At 52.6% G+C, this 15,577-nt stretch overlaps 2 protein-coding genes across 22 annotated transcripts in view; both read right to left on the bottom strand.

Annotated features, from left to right (window-relative positions):
- Positions 1-11,872, bottom strand: part of VILL (villin like) — a 36,814-nt gene extending 24,942 nt beyond the window's left edge. For 3 of the 8 annotated variants that reach the window (XM_073811006.1, XM_073811007.1, XM_073811005.1), the window contains exon 1: positions 4,056-7,049. In XM_073811006.1, the coding sequence (XP_073667107.1) occupies positions 4,056-4,207 (152 nt within the window). In that variant the 5' untranslated portion in view covers positions 4,208-7,049. Of the gene's footprint in view, positions 1-65; positions 4,029-4,055; positions 7,050-7,326; positions 7,419-8,046; positions 8,118-8,199; positions 8,241-9,439; positions 9,556-11,737 lie in introns of those variants that run through there. The other 5 variants (XM_033864578.2, XM_033864579.2, XM_033864575.2 and 2 more) reach the window with 5 other exon arrangements.
- The window catches only part of CTDSPL (CTD small phosphatase like), a 125,022-nt gene continuing 119,175 nt past the window's right edge, over positions 9,731-15,577 (bottom strand). For 5 of the 14 annotated variants that reach the window (XM_033864589.2, XM_019946836.3, XM_073811010.1 and 2 more), the window contains 3 exons: positions 13,520-13,637; positions 11,738-11,808; positions 9,933-10,157 (listed from right to left, as the gene is read on the bottom strand). In XM_033864589.2, the coding sequence (XP_033720480.1) occupies positions 10,062-10,157; positions 11,738-11,808; positions 13,520-13,637 (285 nt within the window). In that variant the 3' untranslated portion in view covers positions 9,933-10,061. Of the gene's footprint in view, positions 9,870-9,932; positions 13,638-15,577 lie in introns of those variants that run through there. The other 9 variants (XM_073811019.1, XM_073811018.1, XM_073811013.1 and 6 more) reach the window with 8 other exon arrangements.

Genomic DNA, 15,577 nt, shown 5'->3' with positions numbered 1-15,577 from the left:
CACAAGGCAAATAGGTGTAGGTCTTTCAGACAGTTAGGAGATAACCACGCAAAGAGACACAGCACCTGCAGAGAAAAGGGACAGCTTCCTCAGACCCAGGAAGGGGATGCAACAGGCACAGGTTCTCCTGACAAAGATGAGTTCTGTTGACAGGGACCACCTTTGTAAGGATGACCTACGTGAAGAGACACAGACTGGACCCAGGGAAATTCAGACAAGCTGGGCAAACAGGTAAAGTTTATGAACACTGAGAAAGGCTCTACAGACAGTCCCGGGTTCTGCAGGTGTGGAGGGGTTTTGCAGAATTGGGAAAGGCTTTGCAAATGTGGATGGGGACAAACCCTTAAGACAGGGACTCTTTGCAGAAGAGACAGGCTCTGCAGATATGAACAGGCACGTAGATAGGCAAGGCTCTGCAAAGAGACACAGCATCACCAGTAAGAGAAGTGCTTGCCAGACAGAGGCAGGCTCTGAAACAGGCAAAAGCTCTCTAGGCATGGTCAGGCTCTGCATGCAGGGACAGCCTTGGGAAACAGCCTCAAATCCTGCAAACAAGGAGATCGGAACAGCCTGGGCAAGCAATCGTGAGCTCTGCAGAGCAATCCGGGCTCTGCAAAAAGACACAGGCTCTGCAGACAAAGCCTGTATAGACAGAGACTTGGCAGATTGGGGTAGGTTTTGTAAGCCCACACAGGCTCTGCAAACAGACAGCCTCTGTTAACAGTGACAGTGTCTTCAGAGAGGGCAGGATGTGCTGAAAGGAGCCGGCCGGGAAATCAGCTCCATGTTCCAGCACAGATGCCCCAGACATGGGCAAGATCTTAAAACGGGGCTGGGTTCTGTAGAGAGCCCAGGTTCGGCAAACAGGGACAGGCTTTAGAAAAGGATGAGTTCTAGAGAGAGATAAAGGCTCCATGAATAGGGACAGGTTCTGTTAACAAGTACACATGGAATTAGGAGTAGACTGTGCAGACAGGCATGGGCTCTGCCAACAGGGATGTGCTCTGTCGAAAGACAGGGGTGCTCCCAGACACAGTGACCCATGGCAGGTGAAAAACTCTTCGTAGGAGTAGAGCCTGCAAGCAGACGAGAATTTCTATCCAGGAAGTTGAGACAAGCTGTGCAAATAGGCAAAGGCCCTGAAAAATGTCACAGACTGTACAAAGAGGGCTCAGGTTCTGCAGACAGAATAGGCTCTGAAATAGGAAAAGACTCTATGAATAGGGACAGAGTCTAGAGACAGAGATACTCCCTGCAGAGGAAACAGGTTCTGCTGACAGGGCCAGGAACTGTAAACAGACAATGCTTTATAGACAGGGACGGTGTCTTTAGGCAGAAAGAGATGTCCCAGCCAAGGCCGCGGGACAAGCTCCAGAGACAGGGATAGGCTTGCGTTCAGGGCCGCTTCTGCAATAAAAGCATATCTTATCCATGAAGAAAGAGGGACAGACTGTTTAAAAAGACCCAGGTTCTGAAAAAAGACACTCTCAAAACAGGCTCAGGACAGAAAGAAGCTCTGCAGATCAGACACATGTTCTGCAAACCCAGGACAGACTCTGCACACACGGACTGTCTCTGAAGATGACAGACTCTGCAGCAAGTGACAGGCTTAGCTGACATGAGCAGTTTGCATAGATCAGACCAAAACATTCTCAAATTCTTGAAACACAGCTGAACGCTTAATACACACAGACTGCAAACAGCCACTGGCTCTGCAAACAGCAACTTTGCCGTGCTCTGTGGTTCTGAGTGTGCACAGGAGAGAGAAGCGTGGAATGAGAGGGATCTGGGGAAGAAGGGGGCTCTGGATTTTGTTTCATGTCGGCAGGTGACTCTCAACGACCCCGGGCTTCCCTGCATCCCTCCTTCAGAAACCTCTGCATGAGGTTTGGTCATTCCTTCATCCGTGGAAATTCTTTCGATGTGTAAACTAAATCCTGCCAGCTGCAACTTTTCCTTCTTGCTGCTGCTTTGCCCAATAGACCCAGAAGTCCCTTCTTTCTGAATTTCTCACTCCTAGTGGCCCTGGTGTGGTGTTCACTCCTCTCCCCTCCCCTCTCCACTCCACTCTAGCCGTGCTATATCAGCAGGAGGAACAACCTTGACCCTGCATGATCAGGGGAAATGAAGTGGGAGGGGAGATACAGAGTTACAGAATCAGAGGCAGAGCATGACAGGTGGCACCGAGTGGCCCAGCTTACGTCTTTGTCCAGGCTGGGCCCAGGCCCTGGTGAGCTCACAGTGGGAAACACCCAGCCCTCTCAAAGAGGGCCAAGATGGCCGTGGATGTGGGGTGAGGTGGGGTGGAAGAGGGAGCTGCCCAGAACAGGGCGGGCAGAGGGGGTTCCTGCTGGGGCTAGAGCCGCCCCCCGAACCTGTACTGGAGACCCTGTGTGCTGACGGCCTGGCCTCCCTCACTAGAGCATTGGATTCTGGGGCCAGGGGCTTGTCCTCCTGGTTTACTGCCGGCTCCTGCTGCCTGACACCTGGCAGGTTCTCAGCCCATGACTGCAGGAGTGAAAGCGGACAGAGAAGGGAGTCACCACGTGCTCTAACTGCACCCAGAACTGCTGTCGCAGTGATGGCCTGTTGCTGTGACAGTGACATGAGTGACAGGCAGACACGGTGACCATGTAATGGTGGTTTCAATCAACAGGAAACACGTGGTGACATCAAGTGACAGGGGTAGTGACATTCGGCGGTGACGGGCAGAAGCAGTGATTAGTGACAACCACCAGGGCACAGGCAGGCAGTGACCAGAGGTACAGACTAGGAGCTGTAACTGTGAAATAGTGACAGAGTGACAGGAAGATTGGTTGGCTCAGCACAGGGGTCACCAGGGCTCCCTGTGGGGCAGGGAAGTCAGACTGCGGCCAGGAAGTTGGGACTGGGCTGGTTGCACGGGGTGGGGACAGCATCATCCCCAGGGAGCTTGGAGGGGGCCCGCATATCCAGTGCCAGCCTGCAGAGCCAAACTCTCAGGCTCCCAGGGCCTGAGGCCTCATCCCATGTAACCTGTCTTCCAACTGGATTCTGGGGGGATGGAGAAGGGATGCTCAAAGGGTGGGGGCCCTATCTCCCCAGCACCCTCTTCTTTCCTCCAGGCAGTCCCTTCTCCCTCAGGAGGCCCCTGCCCTCCCCAGAGTGCCCCTTCTGACCCACCAGGCTTTCCCACCCGAAGGTGTCCCCTCTTCCCCTTCCATCACCCACCCCGAGTGGGGACCCTCTACCAGGTATCCTCTCCTCCTACTGGAAGCTCCCTTCTCTTCCCTGGGGGCTCACTCCCTCCAGCCATGGCCCCCTTCCTCTCCCAGATGTCCAGTTCCTCCTCTGACGTGCCCTTCTGTCCCGGTGCCCCCTCCTTTTCTGGGTGCCCTTTTCCTCCCCCCATGCATCCTCCCTCTCCCCAGTGCCCCCTTCTCTCCTGACTGCCCCTCCACCCTTTCTGTGCTCCCTTCCTCCTCCAGATGCCCCATTCTTTCCCCTGGAGCTGCCCTCTCACACCCCTTTCCTTCCCCAAAGCACTCTCTCTCCCCTGGCCTCCTTTTCCCTTCCCCGGGTTCTCCTCCCACCCAGGGGCCCCTTTCTCTCCCTCGGAGCCCCCTCCTTCCACACCCCCCGCCCCTCCCTCTACCCAGAGCCTCCTCCCTCCTCTGGTGCCCCTTTTTCTCCCCTAGGTGTGTAACTTCCGCCTCCTGAGGATCCTGCGAAGGGGCGGACCCTGAGGTCACTTTGCCCGACTTCCAGGAAGGGGGTGGGAGGCACTGCCTGCTGGAGTGGGAGGGAGGGACAGGGCCCCGGCCCCAGGTGTATGGACTCTGGGAGACAGACACGCCCCCCACCCCATAGAAAATCTGACACTTTCCTGCCCCTGAGGATCGCTCTGGTCGCAGCCTCCCTGCCTCCACCAGTGTCCTCACCTGCTGGGCTGCTCGCTGCCCTCCCAGTTCTGCCGGCCCCTCGGCAGCCCTGAGCCCAGTGACCCGATGTGGTACACCCCATTTGGGGCGGCCCTCCCCACCCTGGCCCCCCAGTCTCCTCCCTGCCCGGCCTACCTGCTGGAAACTGCTCGTTCCTTCACCCTGCCTGTGGGCAGTGCTGGGCCTGGCTCGGGGCCAGGCTCTGCCCATTGCCCTCCCCAACACTGTAACTGAATCCCTGTTCCCGCCCAGCAGGACACACCCCAGCACTTGTCGGGCTGGGGCATTCAAACTTAGTCAATCAGTTAGTCAGTCAACAAATATTAACCCAGCTCTCTGAGAGCCAACCCCTTCCCCTGGCTGGACTGCCAGGCCTCACCTCCAGGGTACCAGTGGCCAGAGAGAGCGGGGGATGGAGACCTGGGCTGCACCAAGATGTGGGGTGTGGAATCCACTGTGATTTCCCTTCTGAGAGTCCCTGATCCCCGACCTCCAGAAGGCCAAGCCACCCCAGCAAACTTTAGGAGGAAGCAGCACCAAGGCTGGTTCGGGGGGGTCGGCAGTCTGGCTCTGCGAGACCCAGGTCACTTCAGAAGGTGGGGGAAGGTGGCCAGGGCTCCCTCCTGCATCTCTGCTGCCCTCCCCACCCCAATTCGGGCTCGCTGCCCGGCACAGCCCTCCCCAGGGAGCCCTGATACCCATCGTGGGAGAGGCCAGTCCAGCCCTTGCAGGGAACACGCCGCTTCCACGCCTAGGCTGCCCCCTCCTTTCCTTCCTGATTGTGGGGTGGGGGAAGAGCTGGAAAACAGAGCCTTCCAGAACCTCCAGGGGCACGGCCATCCTTAACTTAGACCACAGGCCTCAGTCCCAGCCATGGTGCAGCCGGTGTGGATGCCCCTTCCAGTGCGGGAACACTGCTAAAAGCTGCCACTGGGCGCTACCCTGGTGGCGCGGTGGTTAAGAATCCGTCTGCAATGCAGGGGACACGGGTTAGATCCCTGGTCCGGGAAGATCCTACATGCTGCGGAGCAACTAAGCCCGTGCGCCACGACTACTGAAGCCCACGCACCTAGAGCCCATGCTCTGCAACAAGAGAAGCCACCGCAGTGAGAAGCCCGCACACCGCAACGAAGAGTAGCCCCTGCTCGCCGCAACTAGAGAAAGCCCGTGCACAGCAACGAAGACCCAACGCAGCCAAAAATAAATGAATAAATAATTAATTTTAAAAAATCCCTTAAAAAAAAAAAGCTGCCATTGGTCCCAAGACCCTTTCCCCATGTCCAGTCCTCACCCCCACTGCTCTCTGTCACAGGGTGAGGGGATTCCAGGAAATCTGGGTCCAGCTGTGCCCAGGACGACCTACTGCCGGTGTGTGACTGTGTTTAACAGATAGAGTTACTGGGTCCCTGTGTGTGAAGGGAGGCCCGTGTCACAAGGCACTTGGCCAGCCCCTGTGTGTGTCTGTGTGTCTGACCTCGTGTGTGGGAGAATGCCTTTTTGAGCCTCTGTTCCTTTCTGTGACTGTGCGTGTGTGCCTGTGAGGTGCCTGTGTTTGGTTCCACCTCTTTGCCTGTGCACACCTGTTTCCCGACTCCTTTTGTCTGGGCCCCAGCAAAATCACATGCAGTCACTTCTCCCCACCTCATCTCATTTTCTCTCTCAGTCCACCCTGGTTGGTCTTTGTTCTTCATTCCCTGGAAATGGCCCTTTCCTAGTCCCCAGAGCCCAAAAGCTGGGGGTTGGCTCCCTGTCTTCACCTTACCTTTCCCCTCCACCAACCAGGAACTCCGCTGACCAACCCTTCCTTTTGAAACCTCCCCCAGCCCAAGTTTTCTCCCCACCGCACCGGCCGCCTCCTTTGGGGCCTTTAAATGTCAGCAGGCACAAGCCTCCGCTCCTTCGCCGTCTCCTTTCTATTTTTTTCCCAAGTTCCAGTCCCCAGGCTGTAAACACCATGGAAACGCTCTCTTCTGACCCCAACTCCCACCCCTCCCGAACTCCCCCAGCCTCCATCTGTCTCCTTTATCTCGTCCCATCTGTCCTGGCACGTCTGCCCTCACACTTGACATCCACGTCAGGCCTCTCTCAGATCTACCTCCTCACAGCCTCCGGAAATGGCAGGAACATCTAGCTGCTCAGGCCCCAAACCTGGGAGCCATCCTGGGTTCCTATTCTCCCCTCACACCCAGCAGACTGGCCAGCGGCTGGTTCATCCGGGCCCCTGAGCCTGGCCAGCCCTCTCACAACTCCTGCCCTGCTCTGGAAAGCAGCCTCTCACACCAACTGGCAGCACGAGCTCCTCTCTCGATCTCCCTGGTCCCTACATCCATCCTCCCGCCGTAGCCAGAGGGATCTTTCAACCATAAATCAGATCGTGCCATCCCCCTGCTTCAAACTTTCCAGAAGCTTCCCTAAAATCAAATCCCCAGTTGCCTGTCCCTCTGGCTGCATCTCCTATCACTGTCCCCAGTTCTCACTACATTCCAGCTACAGGATTCTTGTGTCTCTTAAGACGCGGACCTCATTCTAGTGTCTGGACCTTTGCACTTGTTGTTTCCTTTGCCTGGAAGCCTCTCCCCTGCATCTTCCCATGGCTCCCTTTCCACATTCCTGACTCAACCAAAACGGCACCTCCCTCCGCCCTCGTTGTGGGCAGGACACCCCACCTGGCACAATGCAGCCTCAGCAGCTTAGTGCGGGGTGGGGGCACAAGGACCTCTCCAAGGCCCCTCCCCTTAGACTTCTCTGGGTCTCTAGGAAGTCTCTCATAACTGCCCTACTCCAGAGCCGCCCCACCCTGTAATCTGTGACCCGAGGCCCAGAGCGGTGGCAGTGGGCCCAGGGCCTGGCCTGGGGTCCAGATGAGCAGCATTGTTTTGTGTCTGGTGTGGACAACTCCACGGGATCAAGCCCTTGGCACAGAGAGAGGAAACTGAGGCCCAGAGCAGTGATCACAGGCAGCCAGTATGCTACAAGGACGAGAGAGTAACCGGCCTCTCCCTTCATCCTCCGGAGCAAGAATGGAGCTCTGTCAACCGCTCCTCCGGTTCGGCCACCCTCCCACGGATCCGGGCTTGGAGTCAGAAGGGGACTGAGCCTGGCTTGCCTCACCCAGCACCGACCTGGCCATGACCCCCTCGTACCACTGACCTCTTCCTGCCCCGGGACGCCGCGACCCGCCCCCACCCTCGCCCCGCAGGTTCCCAGGGTTCTCAGCGCTACTCTGTTCCTCCCCGCCCCCCACCCCCCCACCAGCTTATCTCCGAAGGCCCAGCCCCCTCGGCATCAATGTTGACAGAGGCGTCGGAGAGCCTGGGGTGGGCGGGGCAGGCGCTGGATGCCAGCCCCGCCTCAGGCCCCGCCCCTGCAGGCCCCGCCCCCACGTTACCTGCGCTCTGGTTCCCACCTCGGCGTCCTGGTGTCCCAGGTTTCGTCCGAGTCCCTCCCAGACAGGTGCAGGATGTTGCCTCTCGTGGAGACCGGGTCCCAGGTGGCGGGGGGGGGGGGGGGGGGGGCGCCCCTCCGGAGCGCGGACAGGACCTGGGCCGGGGACGGGGCTGCCTGACCAGTGTCCTGAATCCCACGGCCTGGAAACGTCCGGTCCTACGCCCTTGAGGAGAGCGGCCTTGGGCCCGCGTGGGTCCCCTCCCGCCCCCCACCTGGCTGCAGGCCGCGGAGGAGCAGTGACACAGTAACCGGGGCGCGCACGGTCCGAGAGCGACTCCCCCGAGGGCGCCATGGGAACGGCCAGGGCCCGAGGAGATGGAGCCTGTCCTGTGCCTGCGGGGGCCACCACTCTAATGAACCGTGTGGAGTGCCCGAGGCCGAGGACGAGGTCCAGAGAACAGCCCTAGGTCTCTGCGAACGAGAAGGTGCCGATGCCTTGCGTCTCCGTGGCAGGGAATGCGTGGCCCTGCGCAGCCCCCGTGCACCCCCCCAATTAGACACAGCTGGGGCCAGGACGGTACCCTCCCTACCCCCTCCTCCCGCCAGGTGAGGTGTTCCCGGTGGCTTGAGCGATCCACTGCTCCGATGTGAAGTGGGGGTAGCTACTCTGCTCCCCACCTCACTGTAAAAGCAGGGAGCTGTCAGGCAGCTGGGGCTCTTATTGGGACACCCGCCTCACCCCTGCCTTGGGAAAGACTCCCAGTGTCCATATGGTGTTTTCTGTGTACTTTTCTGAGTTTCCTGAATTTTCTGCAATGAATACATAACACCGTTCAGGTAAAGCAATATATGTCATTCCCCCTAAGCCCTGCCCATAGCTCCTGTGCCATACCTGGAGGTGTCAGGCCTGGAAGAGTTTTGGGGGACTTTCTTTTCTTCCATAGCCAGAGTGGAGGTTCTCAGCCCAGGTTGCACCTTTGAATCATCTGGGCACGTAAAAATATGATGCCCACCCTTAGAGAGCTGGGCTGGCACGGGTCCTCTGAATAGGTGGGAAGGGAACAGGTCATCAAGAGGTCACTTGCTTGGGACCTGGCATACTGAGAGTTCACCTCCTGATGTTTTCTTGTTTGAGCACCTATATCACTTCTGTATTCCAGGACCCGGGTAGGAGGCTGGGGAGGAGTGGCTGGGGAAAGCCCACCTGGGAAGACAGTCTGCTGAGCTTATGGATAAGCGGCAGTCTGTGTAACCTGGGATGCTGGCGTGGCACACATCTCCTGTGCCAGGGCTGCCTGCGAATCAACAGGCTGCTCACGGCCCAGATTCACCACCTGGCATGGCCACTAGCCTGATCTCCAAGGAGAACACACTGGACCCTCAGGCCTTCGGGAGGAGGCTATGTTGGCTCTAGGTTCTCCACCCCACACCTCCCTTACAGCACCCTCTACTAACCCAGTGATTCTCAGTTCTCGCTGCCCATTAGAAACCTGAGGGCCCTTAAAAATACAGATCCTCAAGTCCACCCCAGACCATTTAAACCCAGCTTCAGGGGCAGTGACAGTTCTCAACCAGTTGTTTGCTTGTATGCAGAGGTGGGGCCTGGGGGCTATGCCAGAGAAGCCAAGGGGAGGGAGAGGGCTAGGGAGCTGAGCAAAGGAGAGACAGAGGGACAGAGAGGGACACAGCCTAGGAATCCAGACCAGGGAGGAAGCTGGGGTGACTGCTCTGGCTGGCCAGGACCTCTATTGCAGAGAGGGCACCTAGGGGCATGGCACAGACTAACTAGGGGGTGGGGGGGTTTGGGGTGTGTCTCTGGGTAAATATTAGGTTTCCTGGCCTGATATAACACTGTGCCCTGTGTTGTTTGGGATGAATATACATGCCTGGCAGAACCCTGTATCCCTCTGACAGACAAAATAGACTGCAGAGCATTGTCTCACTGGCCTCTGTTTTCTCATCCACAAAATGGGGATAAGACCTATCTGCTGAGATTGTTGACCCTGGTGTTTTCTGTTATCTGAATTAGGTATCATTATGAAGAAACAGTCCTTAGAGTGGCGAGACTGTGCCCAAGGCTCTGCCGGGACTTCCTAGCAGAGGAGCAGGGCGGGGAACTTGTCACCCCTTACCTTCTCATACAGAGGGGCTGGCTGAGGGCAATGTTTCTGGATGTCCCAGTGCAAGAAAACTGTTTTGGATATCCTTACGCTCTTCCTGGGTCCTTTGCCATGCTTCATCTGATAACCACAGCACCTCAGCCAGAGTATGCGAGGGCTATGGGTTTAGGTACCACACTCAATGCCTGTGGCTCTGAGGCTGTGGTTTCCTCAGGCTGCACTTGGAAGCCTGTTGGTAGGGCTGGCGTCCTTGGGGGAGGATGGTAAGCCAGACCGCTTCTGTCTGGGGAGATGAAGCCAGGGTCCTAACACTGGGCAGAGTGGTTTCCTAGCTCCCCTTGGAGTCAAGGTCCGTGGCTCCTGAGATCCTGCTCCCATTGGCCCCTGCTCTTCAGAAGCTGGGGCACCGGGAGACCCAAGGTGCCGGTGTGAGGCTGTGCAGCTGGGAGAGAACAGAGAACAGAGTGAGGAGAGGTGCTAAGAAGCAGTCCACCCACAAGAGAGCGCAGTTTCATGTATTTATTTTTGGCAGGAAGGAAATCATTGCAAATCTCTTGACTGACAATGCTCGGCCCTGGAAACGTGCACATTCTACATGTAGTATTTCCCCAGTGATGCTGGATTGTTTACACATTCAAATGTCCAACAGAAATCCATGACTACCCAGACACCACCAGCATCTCCACCACTTGGGGGTGTGCGTGTGTGTGTTTGTCTGTAGAGAAGCTCCCTAGAGAATGGAACAGGAACAGATACCATCAAATTTACAGTAAAATAGGAACAGAGGCAGCCAGTTGATTTTGCACAGGTATATGCAAGCACGTCAAACCATCCACTCTTCTCGAACCCTGGCATGCCAACTGTCCATCACAGCACCTTTAAAAGCAGAGGCACAAACGTCACGAGTGTTTGACCATAGGGCTGTGTGGTTCTGGATTTTATAAGAAAGCCATCTTTAATACACAGGGTCATAAAAATGTTGCCAGGTTATAGACTTATACAGATTTCCTTTTTATACAAGTTCAAATGCTGCAACCATGACAAATCAGTGTCATTAGGGCATCCTCATGTCTCCAAAATCATCTCATCAAAATTGCACCACATCAAAGGAGTTTCCCCGTCAACCATCAGCTATGACACGTGGTGCTTCTCTTTAGGATACAGATGCATTGTTTACAAACAGCTAATGGGTGAAACCACGGACCAACACGTAGGATTCCAGAGCAATGGAAGACAGAGCAGTAACAACCTCAGGTGTGCCTGGGCACCTCCACTCAAGGCCCGGCCAGAGATGTGATAACATCACAGTCCACGAGCCACAGAATCCTGTTCCAGATCTTTATGTAAAAAATATTTTTCCAGGAGACTATATTTTAACCTGGTACCAAAAGGACCATGGAAACTCAAGAGGTCAGATTTCTCATTTGGCTGAAGAGTTGGGGGGTGTTTTGGTAACAATGGGAAGTATATGGCACAGAGAAATAGCTGATAGGTTTCATTAGGTTTTAAAGCCCACAATTTAATAAAAGGTAATAATTAAAAACAATACCCGTATTTACCTTAAAAAACATAAACCCCGAACATTCATCTCATTTCTTGGCCTTATGTTAGAATTCTATTGCTTCATTTACATGTAGATGATTAAAAATATATATATCGATATAGATATTTTGATTATGTACATAAAGCAGAATCAAGGGTTAAAATAAGAACGGAATTTTGGAGTGGGGTCAAATAAGGTGCACAGAATCCAGAATGCTCCGAGGGCCCGCTGCCCTCCTGAGACGTTCTGCGTCTGTGGTGGCAGGAACTGGGTTCCACCCCCGGCAGCTCTGCACTGGCTCAGTGCAATGGTGCTCACGGTTTCAGGAATGACCAGGTGAAGTGTCTGGCTCAAGCCTGCCAAGTGTCTTCACTCCATCGGAAGTGGGGCACGACTCCTAGGTTTGATTCCCCTGGAATATTCTAGGATTTCAGTCCTCTCTGCCCCCTATTCCAAATAAGACCTTGGGATGCCAACAAAGAAGGGGGCACAGGTGAGGTTCTAAGGCTCTCATCAGGACTGATTTCTGTGTGGATGTCAGCACATGTCAGACACTTGACTGCAACATTCAAGACATTTAAGGCAGTGGGTTCTTTTAATGACTAGTTTTCCAAATCAAGGTGTATGGCATGTGCAGACCCGCCACGTAACTGTTATTTTCTGTAGTCATGCCTTGCAAGGGGCTCTTTCTATTTTAACTGGCATGTGGATTACTGGGTTTGGAACACTCAGAGCATGGGGAGACCTGGTTACCCCTGAATACTTACTTCTCTTCTGAAAGCACGGCAGTCTGCAGACCAAAGTGCTGTTGGGAGGACGTGATTGGCAGCTGGCTTCACTATTTTATGAATGAAAGCAGAAAAGAAATTTTACTTTGACAGCTCCCCGCCCCCCACCGTTTTCCAGTCTTCTTAGTGCCAGTCACTCCCACCAGAACTCCGGCCCGACCCATAGAGGACTAAGGCAATGGTGCCAACATGAAAGGGTTCTTTTAAATTATCTTTAAGAGCAATACTTTATAGACTGTCTTATTGTCAAACGAGGAACATGGCACTGCTTAAAAGATCTCACTGGGAAAGGCTGCAAAGGGAGCCCCGGCTCAGGGAGGGGGCCCTTCCTCTCCTTGGCTCTGGGCGATGGGTCCCACATCTAGATGCGTTTCCCCAACCCTCGGCTCAGAAATAGGCTGTGCTTCAAAAGAGAAGACCAAGAGATGGACTCGGGCCACATCAGCGTGGTGGTGGGTTGAGGCCACAGGTTCTCAAGAGACAACAGTCGGCTTATCAGAAACTCTGAGCTTGACTGCCGTTTGAAATGAACGCCACACCGGTCAGGTGCGCTGGCCCTTTTGTCTTTGTTCCCTTCTGAACTCCCAAGGCTGGTGCCAGGGAAGGAACGCAGTCCACAGTCTGCAACGGGGTGGGACACCTATGTTTCTGACCCTGTCCAAGTCTGCAGCTTAGCAGTGAGCAGATTCTGAGCGTAGGCACAGTGGCAAAGAACAGTGTAACAGCCGCTGGTCAATTCCATTTGGTGGCAGCACGGTAGCAGCAAAGAAAATTCCCAAACAGCTCCACGGGTATCCAGCTTTTGGAAAGGACAGATTTAAAAATCAATCATCAGATTTTTTTTAAACTATCCAAGGGTTTTAGAGTTTCTTAGAACTGTTCTACCAACAACAATCAAACCAAAAACATACAGAAATATGGCAGTAGTGTGAAAGCGGAAGTGACATGATGCCACTTTTCCAGGGGAAACTGTGACCTCAAGACAAATTTGTCACCGTCAGAAACAATACGAGTAATATAAAAGGATCTACCGTTTCCTAAAGCGTTGAGCCACACGATTGCGGATACATTCCAAACTGGGTCAGAAATGAATGCACACACTGACACCATCACAAAATCTCCTCGCAGGGGCCTGACCCTGCGGCATGCCACAGGCGGTCGGAGCAGCACACCCGCTGGGAGACAGGCTCCTATGACTCACCCCCATCCCTTACCACCCACCTCCCTCCCACCTTCCAGGTTTTAGAAAATTGTCATATTTATCTTCTTAGAGAAGCTAAGACAATAAAAGACTAAAAGATGTCTGGAAATACGTTGTATAGAAAAATTAACTCTCAGCTTAAAATAACATTCAAAAAGGCACTTCATCCTGTAGGAAAGAGATTCTGAGTTGGGTCAGCTACTCTGAGCTGGGGTAGAAGGGGACAGGCTGTCTGCTGGAGGGGAGGACAGTTGAAAGGAAGTCTGATAGATATCAAGCTTTTTTTTTTTTTCCCATTTTTTTCCTTTTTGGTATGTTTTAAGAAAAGCAAATCCAGTAAAATGCATGTCCCTTTACGAAATTCGTTAAAAGAGTTCATTTTAAAATAGTTGTTTCTGTTCTTAAAAAATAAACCAGGTAGGTATGGCCACATTCGCCCCGTGGCCTGGAGTATGGCGTGTCCTCACTCTTAGCTCCTGGGGAGCTGAGGCCAGGCAGGTCCCGAGGCTGAGGTTCCAGGGTGCACAGGCGGGAGGCGGGCGGAGGCCGGGGCTACCTACTGCAGAGTCTGTGCAGCATGCTGTACACGTCGTCTTCCTGGCTCAGGCCCTCAAAGAAGGGGATGAGGTCCAGTAGCTCCGTGTCTGTCATATCATCGAACCAGGACTGCACAGGCACCTGGAAGACAGTGCGTGGAAGGGGCAGCAGAACTGTATCCAGGCCTGGGGGCCGCTTCTAGCCTGACTGTGTCCCTGTACTTTAACATTTTCTTTGGTAAGGAGGATGGGTACCTGGAAATCATCATCATCATCATCATCATCTTGTTCGTTCTCCTGTCCCAACTAAAATCAATCTAGATCTACCTGGTTCAGGATGGCAAAATTAAGTGTACCCACTTTGCAGGCATTTGCCTGTTTTGTTTTCCTGCCACAGAAAAGGTGGCCAGGGCGCAGAATATATAACTAGCTTAGCACCTTGCTAATTCCAGAACGCTCTTGCCATTGCATTAAACCAGCTTCTGGTACCTCAGAGCACTTGGAGCCAGCGGACACCAGCCAACACTGACATCAGGGAGCCCACATAGAGGGCACCAGAGGGCTTCCACTTAGGGTCACTGTGCCAGACTGCACGGCAAGGAGAAGTGGACCATTTCCTCCCACGCTTAGCAGAGATCAGGTAAAAGGGGAAGTATAAAATTTCAGGACATTCTGAAGCCATGGGCAAGACAGCATTCTCCCTTAGGTTTAGACAGAGAGGTGGGGAAGGCTGCTAGTGGGTAATAGCCAGGGGTGCCAAGAAGAGATATTAAAAGAAATTGGGGGAAGCCAAAAAAGTTGTAAAGCAGTATTTTTGACCATTTTAAAAATCTAAAGACTGCTCAGAAACATAAAAATTCAGCATGTAATTTAAAAAAGAAACAAGGTAAGGATTAACCAAAAAAATGACTACTCCTGGGGAAGGGGCAGGAATGGGGGAGAGGGCAGAAATGGACACAAGACTTCTCTGAATTTATCTTTGCTGATAGTTTTGATGTTAAACTACGTAAATGTGTTACATAATTGAAATAAAATTAAATCATTAAGAAAAAAAGCAACAAAAGATGAACCTTAGTGTATATAAGTTTGTGACATAACCACACAGGATTATTTCAAGTGATTTTGAAACATAGTGCTCTTTGTAGATTTCTCAAAAAAACAAAACCTCTAAATGCACTCAATTGTTTTATTATTAGTAATAATATTAAAACACTGCAATTCTGAAGCTATTAAATGTATACTATAGAATAAATCAAATCTGTAATGATGTTAGTATCTTTAGGAATCAGGAGTTTCAGCATAAGAGAAGGAGACACAAATACAAAAACAAATTAAATAAAAACCATTGCAACTGAATTGGAAAAACCAATGTGAATTTATGATTTTGTTTTCATTCTAAAAATAAAAATAAGTGTATTTTAGCTCTGTCCAGTAGAAAGGACTGGAAGCAAAGGACATCCCAGTAACAATGAGAACCCACCCAAACTGTGGTCTCTAGATACCATTTTCATTCTTAGGAATCAGGGTCCATAGAAAAATGGCTGATTCCAGGGCTGGAGCAAGAAATGGACAAGATGAGCTTAGAACCCCTTGCTGGACCAGAAAGCAGGAAGCTATCAAAGACTATTGTTATCTGAAGGGGCATCCACTGGCCAAAGTATACAAAAGGATAATAGATGGACTTAAGTTATAACATAAAAAAAATCCATGAGTTCATGATGGTACCTAAAAAAATTCACTGGTTACTTTTGGAGGCTTGCTAGAGCACCAACTCATGACTCTGAAAACTGCAAAATTAATGAAAAAGAACCAAGACTTTACTCTGACTTCCCTATTCAAACATTCAAAATGAATTTTAGGGTAATCAAGTAGTCAATGAGAGCAAGTTCAATTTAAAAAAAAAAGAATTCCAGCCCATAAATGCAGAAAGAATGATAGGATTCAGAAATCACCATTTTGCAATTCCTAATGAAATAGTGGATGTAGGTAAGGATCATCAACGACTGCTCACAGTCGTGAGCAGTCGTGAAAGGTCGATTGAAAATTTAAAAATGGATGGATCCGGCTGACAACACCTGAATC

Source organism: Tursiops truncatus, chromosome 10, assembly GCF_011762595.2.
Source record: "Tursiops truncatus isolate mTurTru1 chromosome 10, mTurTru1.mat.Y, whole genome shotgun sequence".
Classification (NCBI taxonomy): Eukaryota; Metazoa; Chordata; class Mammalia; order Artiodactyla; family Delphinidae; genus Tursiops; species Tursiops truncatus.
This window is presented reverse-complemented; position numbering and strand designations above follow the sequence as displayed.